Below are 15,609 nucleotides of genomic sequence, written 5' to 3'. Positions count from 1 at the left end.
GCTGGTACTGGACTGGATAATGGACACATTGGCATCAATACAGGACATGTACTGGACTGGGTAATGCACACATTGGCTTTAATACAGGGCTGGTACTGGACTGGATAATCGACACATTGGCATCAATACAGGACATGGACCTGACTGGGTAATGGACACATTGGTATCAATGCAGGACATGTACTGGACTGGGTAATGGACACATCAGACCAATACAGGACTGGTATTGGACTGGGTAATGGACACATTGGCATCAATACAGGACATGGACCTGACTGGGTAATGGACACATTGGTATCAATGCAGGACATGTACTGGACTGGGTAATGGACACATTGGCACCAATACAGGGTTGGTATGGACTGGGTAATGGACACATTTGCATCATTGCAGGACTGGTATTGGACTGGGTAATGGACACATTGGCATCAATACAGGACCTGCAGTGGACTGTGTAAGGACACATTGGCATCAATACAGGACATGCACTGGACTGGGTAATGGACACATTGGTATCAATGCAGGACATGTACTGGATTGGGTAATGGACACATTGGCATCAATGCAGGACATGTACTGGATTGGGTAATGGACACATTGGCATCAATGCAGGACATGTAGTGGACTGGGTAATGGACACATTGGCATCAATACAGGGCGGGTACTGGACTTGGAAATGGACACATTGTCATCAATACAGGGCTGGTACTGGACTGGGTAATGGACACATTGGTATCAATGCAGGACATGTACTGGACTGGGTAATGGACACATTGGTATCAATGCAGGACATGTACTGGATTGGGTAATGGACACATTGGCATCAATGCAGGACATGTAGTGGACTGGGTAATGGACACATTGGCATCAATACAGGGCTAGTACTGGACTGGGTAATGGACACATTGGCACCAATACAGGACATGCAACGGACTGGGTAATGGACACATTGGCATCAATGCAGGACATGTACTGGATTGGGTAATGGACACATTGGCATCAATGCAGGACATGTAGTGGACTGGGTAATGCACACATTGGCTTTAATACAGGTCTGGTACTGGACTGGATAATGGACACATTGGCATCAATACAGGGCGGGTACTGGACTTGGAAATGGACACATTGTCATCAATACAGGGCTGGTACTGGACTGGGTAATCGACACATTGGCACCAATACATGACATGTACTGGACTGGGTAATGCACACATTGGCTTTAATACAGGTCTGGTACTGGACTGGATAATGGACACATTGGCATCAATACAGGACATGGACCTGACTGGGTAATGGACACATTGGTATCAATGCAGGACTTGTACTGGACTGGGTAATGGACACATCGGACCAATACAGGACTGGTATTGGACTGGGTAATGGACACATTGGCATCAATACAGGACATGTACTGGACTGGGTAATGGACACATTGGCACCAATACAGGACATGTACTGGACTGGGTAATGGACACATTGGCACCAATACAGGACATGTACTGGACTGGGTAATGGACACATTGGCACCAATTCAGGGCTGGTATTGGACTGGGTAATGGACACATTGGCACCAATACAGGGCTGGTACTGGACTGGGTAATGGACACATTGGCATCAATACAGGGCTGGTACTGGACTGGATAATGGACACATTGGCACCAATACAGGACATGTACTGGACTGGGTAATGGACACATTGGCACCAATTCAGGGCTGGTACTGGACTGGGTAATGGACACATTGGCACCAATACACGGCTGGTACTGGACTGGGTAATGGACTCATTGGCACCAATACAGGGCTGGTACTGGACTGGGTAATGGACGCATTGGCATCATTGCAGGGCTGGTACTGGACTGGGTAATGGACACATTGTCATCAATACAGGACATGTACTGGACTGGGTAATGGACACATTGTCATCAATACAGGGCTGGTACTGGACTGGATATTGGACACATTGTCATCAATGCAGGACATGGACCTGACTGGATAATGGGCACATTGGCATTATTGCAGGGCTGGTATTGGAGTGGGATGTTGCAGTGCTGGTATTGGACTGGGTATTAGCACATTGGCATCTATACGGCGCTGGTACTGGACTGGTTAATGGACACATTGGCATCAATACAGGGCTGGTATTGGACTGGGTAATGGACACATTGGCATCAATACAGGGCTGGTAGCGGCCTGGCTAATGGAAACATTGCCATCAATACAGGACATGTACTGGACTGGGTAATGGACACATTGGCACCAATACAGGACATGTACTGGACTGGGTAATGGTCACATTGGCACCGACACAAGACTGGTACCAGCCTGGCTAATGGAAACATTGGCATCAATACAGGACATGTACTGGACTGGGTAATCGACACATTAGCATCAATGCAGGACATGTACTGGACTGGGTAATGGACACATTGGCACCAATACAGGGTTGGTAATGGACTGGATAATGGACACATTGGCATTATTGCAGGGCTGGTATTGGACTCGGATGTTGCAGTGCTTGTCTTGGACTGGGTATTAGCACATTGGCACCAATACATGGCTGGTACTGAAATGAAAATCGCTTATTGTCACAAGTAGGCTTCAATGAAGTTACTGTCAAAAGCCCCTAGTCGCCACATTCCGGCGCCTGTTCGGGGTGGCTGGTACGGGAATTGAACTGTGCTGCTGGCCTGCCTTGGTCTGCTTTAAAAGCCAGCGATTTCGCCCAGTGTGCTAAACCAGCCCCATTACTGGACTGATGAATGGCCACATTGGCACCAATACAGGCCTCTTACCGGACTGGATAATGGACACATTGGCATCAATACAGGACATGCACTGGACTGGGTAATGTACACATTGGCAGCAATACAGGGCTGGTACTGGACGGGGTAATGTGTACATTGGCACCAATACAGGACATGTACTGGACTGGTTAATGGACACATTGGCACCAATACAGGACATGTACTGGACTGGGTAATGGTCACATTGGCACCGACACAAGACTGGTACCGGCCTGGCTAATGGAAACATTGGCATCAATGCAGGACATGTACTGGACTGGGTAATCGATACATTAGCATCAATACAGGACATGTACTGGACTGGGTAATGGACACATTGGCATCAATGCAGGACATGCACTTGATTGGGTAATGGACACATTGGCATCAATACAGGGCTGGTACTGGACTGGATAATGGACACATTGGCATCAATACAGGACATGTACTGGACTGGGTAATGCACACATTTGCTTTAATACAGGGCTGGTACTGGACTGGATAATCGACACATTGGCATCAATACAGGACATGGACCTGACTGGGTAATGGACACATTGGTATCAATGCAGGACATGTACTGGACTGGGTAATGGACACATCAGACCAATACAGGACTGGTATTGGACTGGGTAATGGACACATTGGCATCAATACAGGACATGGACCTGACTGGGTAATGGACACATTGGTATCAATGCAGGACATGTACTGGACTGGGTAATGGACACATTGGCACCAATACAGGGTTGGTATGGACTGGGTAATGGACACATTTGCATCATTGCAGGACTGGTATTGGACTGGGTAATGGACACATTGGCATCAATACAGGACCTGCAGTGGACTGTGTAAGGACACATTGGCATCAATACAGGACATGCACTGGACTGGGTAATGGACACATTGGTATCAATGCAGGACATGTACTGGATTGGGTAATGGACACATTGGCATCAATGCAGGACATGTACTGGATTGGGTAATGGACCCATGGCATCAATGCAGGACATGTAGTGGACTGGGTAATGGACACATTGGCATCAATACAGGGCGGGTACTGGACTTGGAAATGGACACATTGTCATCAATACAGGGCTGGTACTGGACTGGGTAATGGACACATTGGTATCAATGCAGGACATGTACTGGACTGGGTAATGGACACATTGGTATCAATGCAGGACATGTACTGGATTGGGTAATGGACACATTGGCATCAATGCAGGACATGTAGTGGACTGGGTAATGGACACATTGGCATCAATACAGGGCTAGTACTGGACTGGGTAATGGACACATTGGCACCAATACAGGACATGCAACGGACTGGGTAATGGACACATTGGCATCAATGCAGGACATGTACTGGATTGGGTAATGGACACATTGGCATCAATGCAGGACATGTAGTGGACTGGGTAATGGACACATTGGCATCAATACAGGGCGGGTACTGGACTTGGAAATGGACACATTGTCATCAATACAGGGCTGGTACTGGACTGGGTAATGGACACATTGGCAGCAATACAGCGCTGGCACTGGACTGGGTAATGGATACATTGGCACCAATACAGCGTTGGTACTGGATTGAGTAATGGACACATTGGCATCAATACAGCGCTGGTACTGGACTGGGTAATGGACATCTACATCATGCATCATCCTCTGTTCTAACTAATTTATTTCCACAAATACATTTAAACGACTGCAATCTTTCAATTCACCTCAGCTCTTACCTGGAAGAACTACTAACTTATACCTTTTCATTTCATTTAATTTCATTTTCATTTCATTTTCATTTCATACCTTCTCTATCTCCAATTGAGCAAAACTCATTTCAGGTCAAAAACCATTTGTAGATAAAGTTAATAAACACAGGGATACTTGCTGTACTATTGTGTAGAGATATACTTTCAGAAAAGGAGAGAGAGATCCTTTCAAGCACAACCTGGAAATCCTTCTGTCCTTGTCAGACTATAAAACCCTACAGCTAAACTAGTTGTTACAGACCTGGCTCCTCCCATTAATTACATCATCTCTATCCCACTCACTGTCTCATGAACATCTTATCTAAGGTTCAACACAACCCCTCAATTATCAACACCCCAGAGACCATCCCAAAATACACAATATTCCACTCACCTAATAGAGATAAACAAGAACATGGGCGGAATGAATGATGATCTCACTCTACGATGCTTTAATTACAGCCCTAACAGACACATCACCTGTGTGTTAGACCAGGGCTTTAAAAAATATTACTGGAACAGATATGTAATATACATAAAAGTTTCCTACACTCATCCCATCGCCCCCCTTAAAATAACAAACCAGCAAAGTAAAAATATGGCTTCATTTTCCAAAAGCCGTTACAACTTTAAATACTACTCATCAATGATCACTTCTAATACTCAATTATATACATATCTTATTATGTTTAGGCATGCAAATTTAAACACTGGTATCATCCATTTTAGTCTTTTTTTCCCAATTTTGAATGTTCCACCCCTTCACATCTGAGAGCCGTGATAACCCTGCAATCACGTTTTCTCTTCCCGCTACATGTACAATTTTCAAGTTGAATGGTTGTAGCAATAAATTCCATCTTGCATTTCGATCTTTAAGCTTCTCCAGAAATGTCAATGGATTATGGTCTGTATGAGCAATTGTCTCTAAAGAATTGTTAGCAACCTAAATGCCTTTCTCCATAGGGCCGAAGCCAGTTGGTAAAGCTGAAACCAACACTTTATCAAGAGAGTTCATTGATTTATTCGGTCTAATAGCTCACCTTCCCCTCCACCTAGTGTCCCAGCTATCACCTATTTATATGTTCTGTAAGACAATTAATAACAATCACCTGTTTCTCTTAACTGTAACAATGTAATTGACATTAAAACCCTTAACAATGTAATTAACAAGATATTAACGATCCTCACGGATAACAGGTACATTGCATCTGTTGAATTGGCTCAGTTTTGAAGGCTGCTCCTTCTCTATCTCACCTGAGTTCCTCTTACACTGCACACTGTCAGTCACAGCCACCCCATTCTGAAGTTGCATATCTCTACGAGGTGTAACTGAGGTGGGAGCACATGAGATGGCGGATGCTGAGACATATTCCTTGATGTGGAGGCCATAAAAACAAAAGAAATAGGAATAGGATTTGGCCATTGGGACCCAGCGAGTCTGCTCTACCTTTCAAACAAATCATGGCTGACCTGTTTGTGACCCTAACGACACCTTCCTGCCTGTGTCTTGCTTGTAACGAGTCTCAGGAAGTGGCCTGGAGAATTGTAGGCCGAAGAATAACTGTTTATTGATAAAACACAACTATAAATATATATACACAGATATAAACAGAATTCAGTCCTGGCTGTGAGCGATATTCATGCTGACTTTTGCCAGATTGCTCTACCACCACCAGGGGGCTCCATTACATCATGTCCATGCCCAAATGCAGCAAGACCTGGACAATATCCAGGCTCGGGCTGACAAGTGGCAAGTTGCATTCACGCCACACAAGCGCCAGGTAATGACCATTTCCTACAAGACAGGATCTAACCATCGCCCTTTAACATTCAATGGCATTACCATCACTGAATCACCCACAATAATAATCAACATCCTGGGGGTTACCATTAATACTGTGGCTACCAGGGCAGGTCAAAGGCTAGGAATCCTACAGCGAATAACTTACCTCCTGACCCCCCCCCACCCCCCCAAAGCCTGTCCACCATCATGTACAAGGCCCAAGTCAGGAGTGTGATGGAATACTCTCCACTTGCCTGGGTGAGCGCAGCTCCAACAACACTCAAGAAGCTCAACACCATCCAGGACAAAGCAGCCCCGCTTGATTGGCTCCCCATCCACAAACATTCACTCCCTCCACCACCGACGCGCAGTGGCAGCCGTGTGTCCCATCTACACGATGCCCTGCAGGAACTCGCAAAGGCTCCTTAGACAGCACCTTCCACACCCACGACCATTGCCATCTAGAAAGACAAGAGCAGCAGATACCTGGGACCCCCACCACCTGGAGGTTCCCCCCCCCCCGCCCCGAGCCACTCACCACCCTGATTTGGAAATATATCGGCCGTCCCTTCACTGTCGCTGGGGCAACATCCTGGAACTCCCTCCCTAACAGCACAGTGGGTGTACCTACACCACACGGACTGCAGCGGTTCAAGAAGGCAGCTCACCACCACCTTCTGAAGGGCAACTAGGGATGGGCAATAAATGCTGGACTAACCAGTGACGCCCACATCCCATAAATGAATAAAACAAATGTGGGAAGCATTATTCTCCCACCTCCATATTAACCCTTTCAGTCCCAAGCACCCTAATACTACACTCCCCCCCCCCCCAAGTCTTTACCCAAACGTGCTTGCAATAATATTTACATGATACCGCTCCCCCTTAACCAGGTCTCTAACTTCAAAGCTTCAAACGGTCTTGAGTCACTCCCTCCCTCCTTACATTCTTTTCAAATTTGGAGGAGCAGTAATCTGGACTTTTGTCTGACGAAGGCGGGTTGCCCCACATCCATCAAAAAATACCTGGATGTGCATTTAGCCTGTCCAAATCCCGCTGAAGCATCTCTGCATCCTCCTCACAGCTCACCCTCCCACCCAACTTTGTGTCATCTACAAGTCTGGAGATAATACATTTAGTTCCCTCGTCCAAGTCATTAATATATAATGTGAACAGTTGGAGTCCCTGCAGTACCCCTCTAGCCTTCCAATCAGAAAAAGACCCATTTATTCCAACTCTTTGCTGCCTGTCTGCTAACCAGCTTTCTATCCATCTCCAGACACTACACGCAATCCCATGTGCTTTAACTTTCTAGATTTATCTTCTCTGCCCTTCAGCCTCCATGTCTGTGATGGAGCTGTTCTGGCAACTTCCAGAAGTATCTTGAGTTTCTCAAGGTTTTTTTTTTAGAAATATTTATATTCAAATTTTTACATATTTTCAACAACCCTTACAGAAAAAAGAAAAACAAAGAACACATAAGTAAACATCTTACAACTACATCACGAATTCCCCCAATATACAAACCCCCCATTAAGCAATAATAAACACAGTAGAAAACACAAAGTACACCCCCCCCCCTCCTCCCCCCCCCCCCCCCCCCCCCCCTCTGGGTTGCTGCTGCTGACCACCTCCTAACGCTCCGCTAGGAAGTCTAGGAACGGTTGCCACCGCCTGAAGAACCCTTGTACCGACCCTCTCGAGGCAAATTTTACCCTCTCCAATTTAATGAACCCTGCCATATCGCTGATCCAGGCTTCCACGCTCGGGGGCCTCGCATCCTTCCACTGCAGAAGAATCCTCCGCCGGGCTACCAGGGACGCAAAGGCCAGAATACCGGCCTCTTTCGCCTCCTGCATTCCCGGCTCGTCCGATACCCCAAATAGTGCTAACCCCCAGCTCGGCTTAACCCGGGTGTTCACCACCTTAGACATCGTCCTCGCAATGCCCCTCCAGAACCCAGCAAGCGCCGGGCACGCCCAGAACATGTGGGTATGATTTGCTGGGCTCCTCGAGCACCTCCCACATCTGTCTCCCACCCCAAAGAACCTGCTCAGCCTCGCCCCTGTCATATGCGCTCTGTGAAGAACCTTAAATTGTATCAGGCTAAGCCTGGCGCAAGAGGAGGAAGAATTAACCCTACCCAGGGCGTCCGCCCACGTACCCTCGTCTATTTCCTCCCCAAGCTCCTCCTCCCATTTACCCTTTAGCTCCTCCACCGAGGTCTCCTCCTCCTCCTGCATCTCCTGGTAGATCGCCGAGACCCTGCCCTCTCCAACCCACACCCCCAAGAGCACCCTATCCTGGATCCCGAGTGCTGGAAGCAGCGGGAACTCCCTCACCTGCCGTCTTACAAATGCCCTTACCTGCATGTACCTGAAGGCAGTTCCGGGGGGAAGCCCAAATCTTTCCTCCAGCGCCCCAAGGCTCGCAAACGTCCCATCTAAAAACAGGTCCCCCATCCTTCTAATTCCTGCCCTGTGCCAGCTCAGGATCTCCATCCATTCTCCCCGGGACGAACCGATGGTCTCCACTGCCCCCAAATTTTCAAAGTCGCCGCCACCACCGGTCTCGTGGTGTACCTAATCGGCAGGAGCAGCAGCGGTGCTGTCACCAGCGCTCCCAGACTCGTGCCCACACAGGACGCCATCTCCAGCCTCTTCCACGCCACCCCTCCCCCTCCATTACCCACTTGCGTACCATCGCCACATTGGCAGCCCAGTAACACCCACACAGATTAGGTAACACTAACCCTCCTCTGTCCCTACTCCGCTCCAGAAACACCCTTCTCACCCTCGGGGTCTTTTTCGCCCACACGAATCCCATGATGCTCCTATTGACCCGCTTAAAAAAGGCCGTAGGGATCAGGATGGGGAGGCACTGGAATATACAAAGGATCCTCGGGAGCACCGTCACCTTCACCGACTGTACCCTCCCCGCCAAGGAGAGTGGCAGCATTTTAAACTCCTCCTCCATCTGCTCCACCAGCCTCGTCAAGTTGAGCTTGTGTAGGGCCCCCCAGCTCCTGGCCACCTGGATCCCCAGGTACTGAAAACTCCTTTCCGCCCTCTTCAGTGGAAGCTCATCTATCCCCCTTCCCTGGTCCCCTGGGTGTACCACGAAGAGCTCACTCTTCCCCACGTTGAGCTTATACCCGGGAAAGTCCCCAAACTCCCTGAGGATCCGCATCACCTCCGGCATCCCCCCCCACCGGGTCCGCCACATACAGTAACAGGTCGTCTGCATACAACGATACCCAGTGTTCCTCTGCCCCCCCCCCCCCCCCCCCCCACCCCCGGGACCAGCCCCCTCCAGTTCCTGGACTCCCTTAGAGCCATAACCAAAGGCTCAATTGCCAATGCAAATAGCAAGGGGGATAGGGGGCACCCCTGCCTCGTCCCCTGTACAGCTGAAAGTATTCCGACCTCCTCCGATTCCTGGCCACACTCACCACCGGGGCTTCGTAAAGTAGCCTAACCCAACTAATGAACCCCTCCCCGAACCCAAACCTCCCCAACACTTCCCAAAGGTACCCCCACTCCACCCTATCGAAGGCCTTCTCCGCATCCATCGCCGCCACTATCTCCGCCTCCCCCTCCACTGCAGGCATCATGATTACGTTAAGGAGTCTCCGCACATTGGTATTCAGCTGCCTTCCCTTAACAAAACCAGCCTGGTCCTCGTGAATCACCCCCGGGACACAGTCCTCAATTCTGGTAGCCAACACCTTCGCTAACAGCTTTGCGTCCACGTTGAGGAGAGAGATTGGCCTGTACGACCCACACTGTAATGGGTCCTCGTCCCGCTTCAAGATCAGCGAGATCAGCGCCCTGGACATCGTCGGGGGTAGGGCCCCCCTCCCTCGCCTCATTGAAAGCCCTCACTAATAGAGGGCCCAGCAAGTCTATGTACTTCCGGTAAAATTCCATCGGGAACCCATCTGGCCCCGGTGCCTTCCCCGCCTGCATACTCCCCGGCCCCTTAGTCAGCTCCTCCAGTCCTACCGGTGCCCCAGGCCCAGCCACCTGCTCCTCCTCCACCCTCGGGAACCTCCGCCGATCCAAAAATCGACGCATCCCCCCCTCCTCCGTCGGGGGCGCAGACCTATACAGCCCCTCATAAAAGTCTCTAAACACCCCATTTATTCCCACCGCACTCCGCACCATGTTCCCCCCTTTGTCCCTAACTCCCCCAATCTCCCTCGCTGCCTCCCGCTTCCCAAGCTGGTGTGGCCAACATCCGGCTAGCCTTCTCCCCGTACTCATACACCGCCCCTTGCACTTTCCTCCACTGCTCCTCTGCCTTCTTGGTGGTCAACAGGTCGAACTCGGCCTGGAGGCTTCGTTGCTCCTTGAGTAGTCCCTCCTCGGGGACCTCTGCATACCTCCTATCTACCCGTAAAATCTCCCCCACCAATCTCTCCCTCTCTCTCCTCTCCTTCTTCTCCCTGTGGGCCCTAGTAGAGATTAGCTCTCCTCTAATCACCGCCTTCAGCGCCTCCCAGACCACCCCCATCTGCACCCCATTATCGTTAGCCTCTAGATAGCTTTCAATGCACCCCCGGATCCGCCCGCTCACCTCCTCATCTGCCAGCAAGCCTGCATCTAGGCGTCACAGTGGGCGCTGGTCCCTCTCCTCCCCTAGCTCCAGCTCCACCCAATGCGGGGCATGGTCTGAGATGGCTATGGCTGAATACTCCGTGTCCTCCACCCTCGGAATTAGTGCCCTGCTCATAACGAAGAAGTCTATCCGGGAGCAGGCTTTATGGACGTGGGGGGGGAAAAAAAAATTCCCTGGCCCCCGGCCTGAGGTCCACTCCTCCGATCTGGTCCATAAACCCCCTCAGCACCTTGGCCGCCGCTGGCCTCTTACCCATCCTGGACCTGGAGCGGTCCAATGCTGGATCCAATACCGTGTTGAAATCCCCCCTCATTATCAAGCTCCCTGCCTCCATAACCCTTGACTTCCTTGTCAATCCATGCTCCCTGGGGTAGGGAATATAAAGACTAAGGATCCTCTGAGAGAGAAAAATTATTCCTCATCTCCATTTTAATTGGGAGACACATTGCTCTGCAAAAATGACCCCCAGTTCTAGACTCCTCCACAAAGGGTAACATTCACACAGCGTCCACCCTGGAAAGCCCCTTCAGAATCCTGCATGCTCCAATGAGATCGCCGATCATTCTTTCAAACTCCACTGAGTACAGGCCTGACCTGCCCGACCCACCCCAGGGATCAGCCGAGTGAACCTTCTCTGAGCTGCTTCCAACAGAGGTACATCTTCCTGGAATTGAGACCAAAACGGCACACAATAGTCTGGGTGTGGTCGCACCTTACGGCTGCAACAAGACTGCCCTGCTTCTGTATTCCACCCACTTTTGCAACAAGAAACAACATTTCATTCTCCTTCCTAATCACTTGCTGCACCTGCATGCTAACTTTGTGTGATTCATGTACCTGGACACCCAGGTCCCTCTGTACCGCAGCTTTCTTCAGTCTCCCTCTATTTTTCTTTTCTTTTTGTTCTACCAAAGAGGACACAGTGGCACGGTGGTTAGCACTGCTGCCTCACGGCACCAGGGACCCGGGTTCGATCCGGCCTTGGGTGACTGTGCGGAGTCTGCACGTTCTCCCTGTGTCTGCGTGGGTTTCCTCCGGGTGCTCCGATTTCCTCCCACAGTCCAAATATGCGCAGGTGAGGTTATAGGGTTACAAGGATAGGGCAGGGTGGTCGGGGGAGTGGACAGGGTAGAGTGATCATTCAAAGGGTCGGTGCAGGCTCGATGGGCCGAATGTCTTCCTCCTGCACTCTAGGGATTCTAGCCTCACATTTCCCACCTTATATTCCAACTGCCAAATCTGTGGCCATCTCCCTTACCCTTTTGATATCCCTTTGCAGATTATCTGGATGTATTCTGCGGGGGTGGGGGGGGGGGGGTGATCTATTGTTGCTATCCTGAAAATGACCAATTTGTCCTGACTGTGTTTCCTGTTAGTTAGTCAATCCGCTCCATGTTACTCCTGGCCATGAACCCTTACTTTAAGCAGGAACTTTTTATGTGGCACCTTATCAAATGCCTTTTGGGAATCCAAATATGCTACATCTCCTTGATCCCCCTTGTCCACCCTGTTTGCTACATCCTCAGAGGAACTCAAAGAGCGCAAGAAGAAAATAACTTTGTCAAACGCGATTTCCCTTTCACAAAACCATGGCGACTCTGCCCGATTGTATTTTTATTTTCTGAATGTTCTGCTACTACCGCTATAATAATGGATTCCAACATTTTTACCAAGGAGAGGCCGATAGTTTTCTGCTTTCTGTTTGCCTCCTTTCTTGAATGATGGTGTAATATTTGTAGTTTTGCAATCCACTGGGACCATTCCAGAATCTGGGGAATTTCCCTAGATTCCCTGGCTCCCCCCCCCCCCCCCCCCCCCCCCCCAGCCGTGTTTCTCAACGGTGTGGTGTTCGCTGGCAGCGGGATTCTCTGTTCCCGCCGCTATAAATGAGAATTCCCATTGGAGCCACCCCACGCTGCTGGGAAACTGACTGGTGGGGGTGCCCTGCTGGCGGAGCAGAGAATCCTGCCCTCGGCGAATAGCTGGAGAATTCCGGCCTACATCTGGTGCATCCACCATCTCTGCAGCCACTTCTTTAAAGACTCTAGGGTCTCAATGATAAGGCACCACCTCAAAGATTACTGCACAGGGTAAGGATACATGGTGTAGGGGGCAACATATTAGCATAAATAAAGGATTGGTTAACTACCAGGAGAGTAGGGATGAATGGGTCTTTTTCAGATTGGCAATTGTAACTAGTAGGTTGCCACTGGCATCAGTGCTGAGGCTGGCCCTAACTATTTATAATCTACATCAATGACTTGGATGAAGGGGCCAAATGGTAGCTAAGTTTGCTGATGACACTATGATAGGCAGGCGAATAAGGTGTCAAGAGGAGGTAAAGAGCCTATGCAAGTGGGGCATAGGTGGGTTAAGTGAGTTGGATTCCACATGTACATCTGAGGCTGTATAAGGCTCTGGTCAGACCCCATTTGGAGTATTGTGAGCAGTTTTGGGCCCCGTATCCAAGGAAGGATGTGCTGGCCTAGGAAAGGGTCCAGAGGAGGTTCACAAGAATGATCCCTGGAATGAAGAACTTGTCGTATGAGGAACGTTTGAGGACTCTGGGTCTGTACTCGTTGGAGTTTAGAAGGAACTTACAGGATACTGCAAAGCCTGGATAGAGTGGACGTGGAGAGGATGTTTCCACTTGTAGGAGAAAGTAGAACCAGAGGACATCATCTCAGACTAAAGGGACGATCCTTTAAAACAGAGATGAGGACGAATTTCTTCAGCCAGAGGGTGGTGAATCTGTAGAACTCTTTGCCGCAGAAGGCTGTGGAGGCCAAATCACTGGGTGTCTTTAAGACAGAGATAGATAGGTTCTTGATTAATTAGGGGATCAGGGGTTCTGGGGAAAAGGCAGGAATGGGGAGGAGAAAAATATCAGCCATGATTGAATGACGGAGCAGACCCGATGGGCCAAATGGCCTAATTCTGCTCCTATGTCTTATGGTATTGATAGCAACCTATTTATTCTTCCCCCTAGAGAGCTCAAGCAAACCAACAGGATTCTGAAAACTCCGATAGTTACGAGAATGAATGGTTAAATAATGACAGTGAGACCTGGAGCCCTGACAGCACAAACTCTGTCTCGATTGAATATGAAGAATTACAACCACGAAGTAACAGTTATCAGAATTATCTGCATATGGAAAACCAGCATTAGTTAATTTACCCAGAGCAGCCGAGTAAAGCATGCCCTCTGCCAATCAAAATGAACCTTCTATTGATTTTTCGATATGACAAATGCCTTGCATCTTTGCCACAAAATAAACCGTCATTAAATCCTTAACTGTAAGCATTATTTTGTTAATAGTACCACATGGTGAGAATGTTACGAAAACCATTTCAAATATGTTGTGCTGAAATATGCCAGGCCAAGCTGAACGTGAAAGAGTTGGGGACCTGGGAAATGTTGGTGTGGAACATAGAGGAGGTTTTGAAGGGTGGGGGGGGGGGTCTTTCGGTCATAAAAGGTCGCCAGTTTCAAGTGATTGAGTCTCATGTGCTTATCAAATCCATTTCTGAAACCGACGTCCACGCAAAAACTTTTGGGAGGTTTGGGAAAAAAAAGCTTTGATCTGTTTTTCAATGTTGAAACCTGAAATGCACTCTTGTCAATTCTGTATTATTAATAAAACTGTTTGAAAAATCTATCAGGTTTGTTGAGCTGAATAATCTTCCCTGGAGTCCACTTTCTTGAGTAAGGGGAGTGCTGTGCCAGTTCCCCGGGACTTAACCCCAAAGGGTGAGGGCAGATGGAAGACATTGGCAAAGATGACACGGTGGTGATGAGTGTAGCGTTTCTTCTGTGCCGATAAATAGACCAAATATACTACGACAATTATTACTCGAAATATAACGTGCCAAATATTACATCCATTTCTTGCTGATTGTTACACCAATTTTACTCTGACAATTATTGTCCAGTTACGCCGATTATGACCACGATTACACCATGTCGAGTAGAACACCGATTATACCATGCTGATTACTGCGCCAATCATACCGTGCCCGCTATGACCTCAATTTTACAGTGCTGCGTCCTCCAACAATGATACCAGATATAACGTTAAGTGTCCAGAACCAATGGCGGCATCCGCATGATGCTGATTATTGCATGCAGTGTACTGTGACCTCACAAACACACCCTTCCCATCCTCCCAATGCTGATTGTAACACATCTGAACACCTTTATCTCCTCTGCCCCTCACACCTCCGTACCCCTGATACCTCCCTATTTCTCACATCTCCGTATCCCTGATACCTCCCTATCTCTCATACCTCACTACCTCCGATAACCTGCATAACTCCGACACCTCCCTATCTCTCATATCTCCCGATATCTGATACCTGTCTATCTCTGATACCTCCCTATCCCTGATACCTCCCTATCTCTGATACCTCTGTACCTCTGATACCTGTCTATCTCTCATACCTCCCTATCTCTGATACCTGTCTATCTCTGATACCTGTCTATCTCTCATACCTCCCTGTCTCTGATACCTCCCTATTTCTCACACCTGCGTATCCCTGACACCTCCCGATCTCTCACACCTCCTTATCTCTCATACCTCACTACCTCTGATAACCTGCATAACTCCGACACCTCCCTATCTCTCATACCTCCCTATCTCCGACACCTCCCTATCTCTGATACCTGTCT

At 48.9% G+C, this 15,609-nt stretch overlaps 1 protein-coding gene across 1 annotated transcript in view; it reads left to right on the top strand.

Moving 5' to 3' along the window:
• Positions 1–14,230, top strand: part of LOC140402546 (homeodomain-interacting protein kinase 4-like) — an 87,494-nt gene extending 73,264 nt beyond the window's left edge. Inside the window, exon 3 of the mRNA XM_072490397.1 lies at positions 13,930–14,230. Within this exon, the coding sequence (XP_072346498.1) occupies positions 13,930–14,109 (180 nt within the window). The 3' untranslated portion in view covers positions 14,110–14,230. The remainder of the gene's footprint in view (positions 1–13,929) is intronic.
• Positions 14,231–15,609: the final 1,379 nt, after the last annotated feature.

This window comes from Scyliorhinus torazame, chromosome 25 (genome assembly GCF_047496885.1).
Source record: "Scyliorhinus torazame isolate Kashiwa2021f chromosome 25, sScyTor2.1, whole genome shotgun sequence".
NCBI classification, from domain to species: domain Eukaryota; kingdom Metazoa; phylum Chordata; class Chondrichthyes; order Carcharhiniformes; family Scyliorhinidae; genus Scyliorhinus; species Scyliorhinus torazame.
The sequence above is the reverse complement of the archived record's forward strand: the minus strand, read 5'-3'. Positions and strand labels throughout refer to the sequence as shown.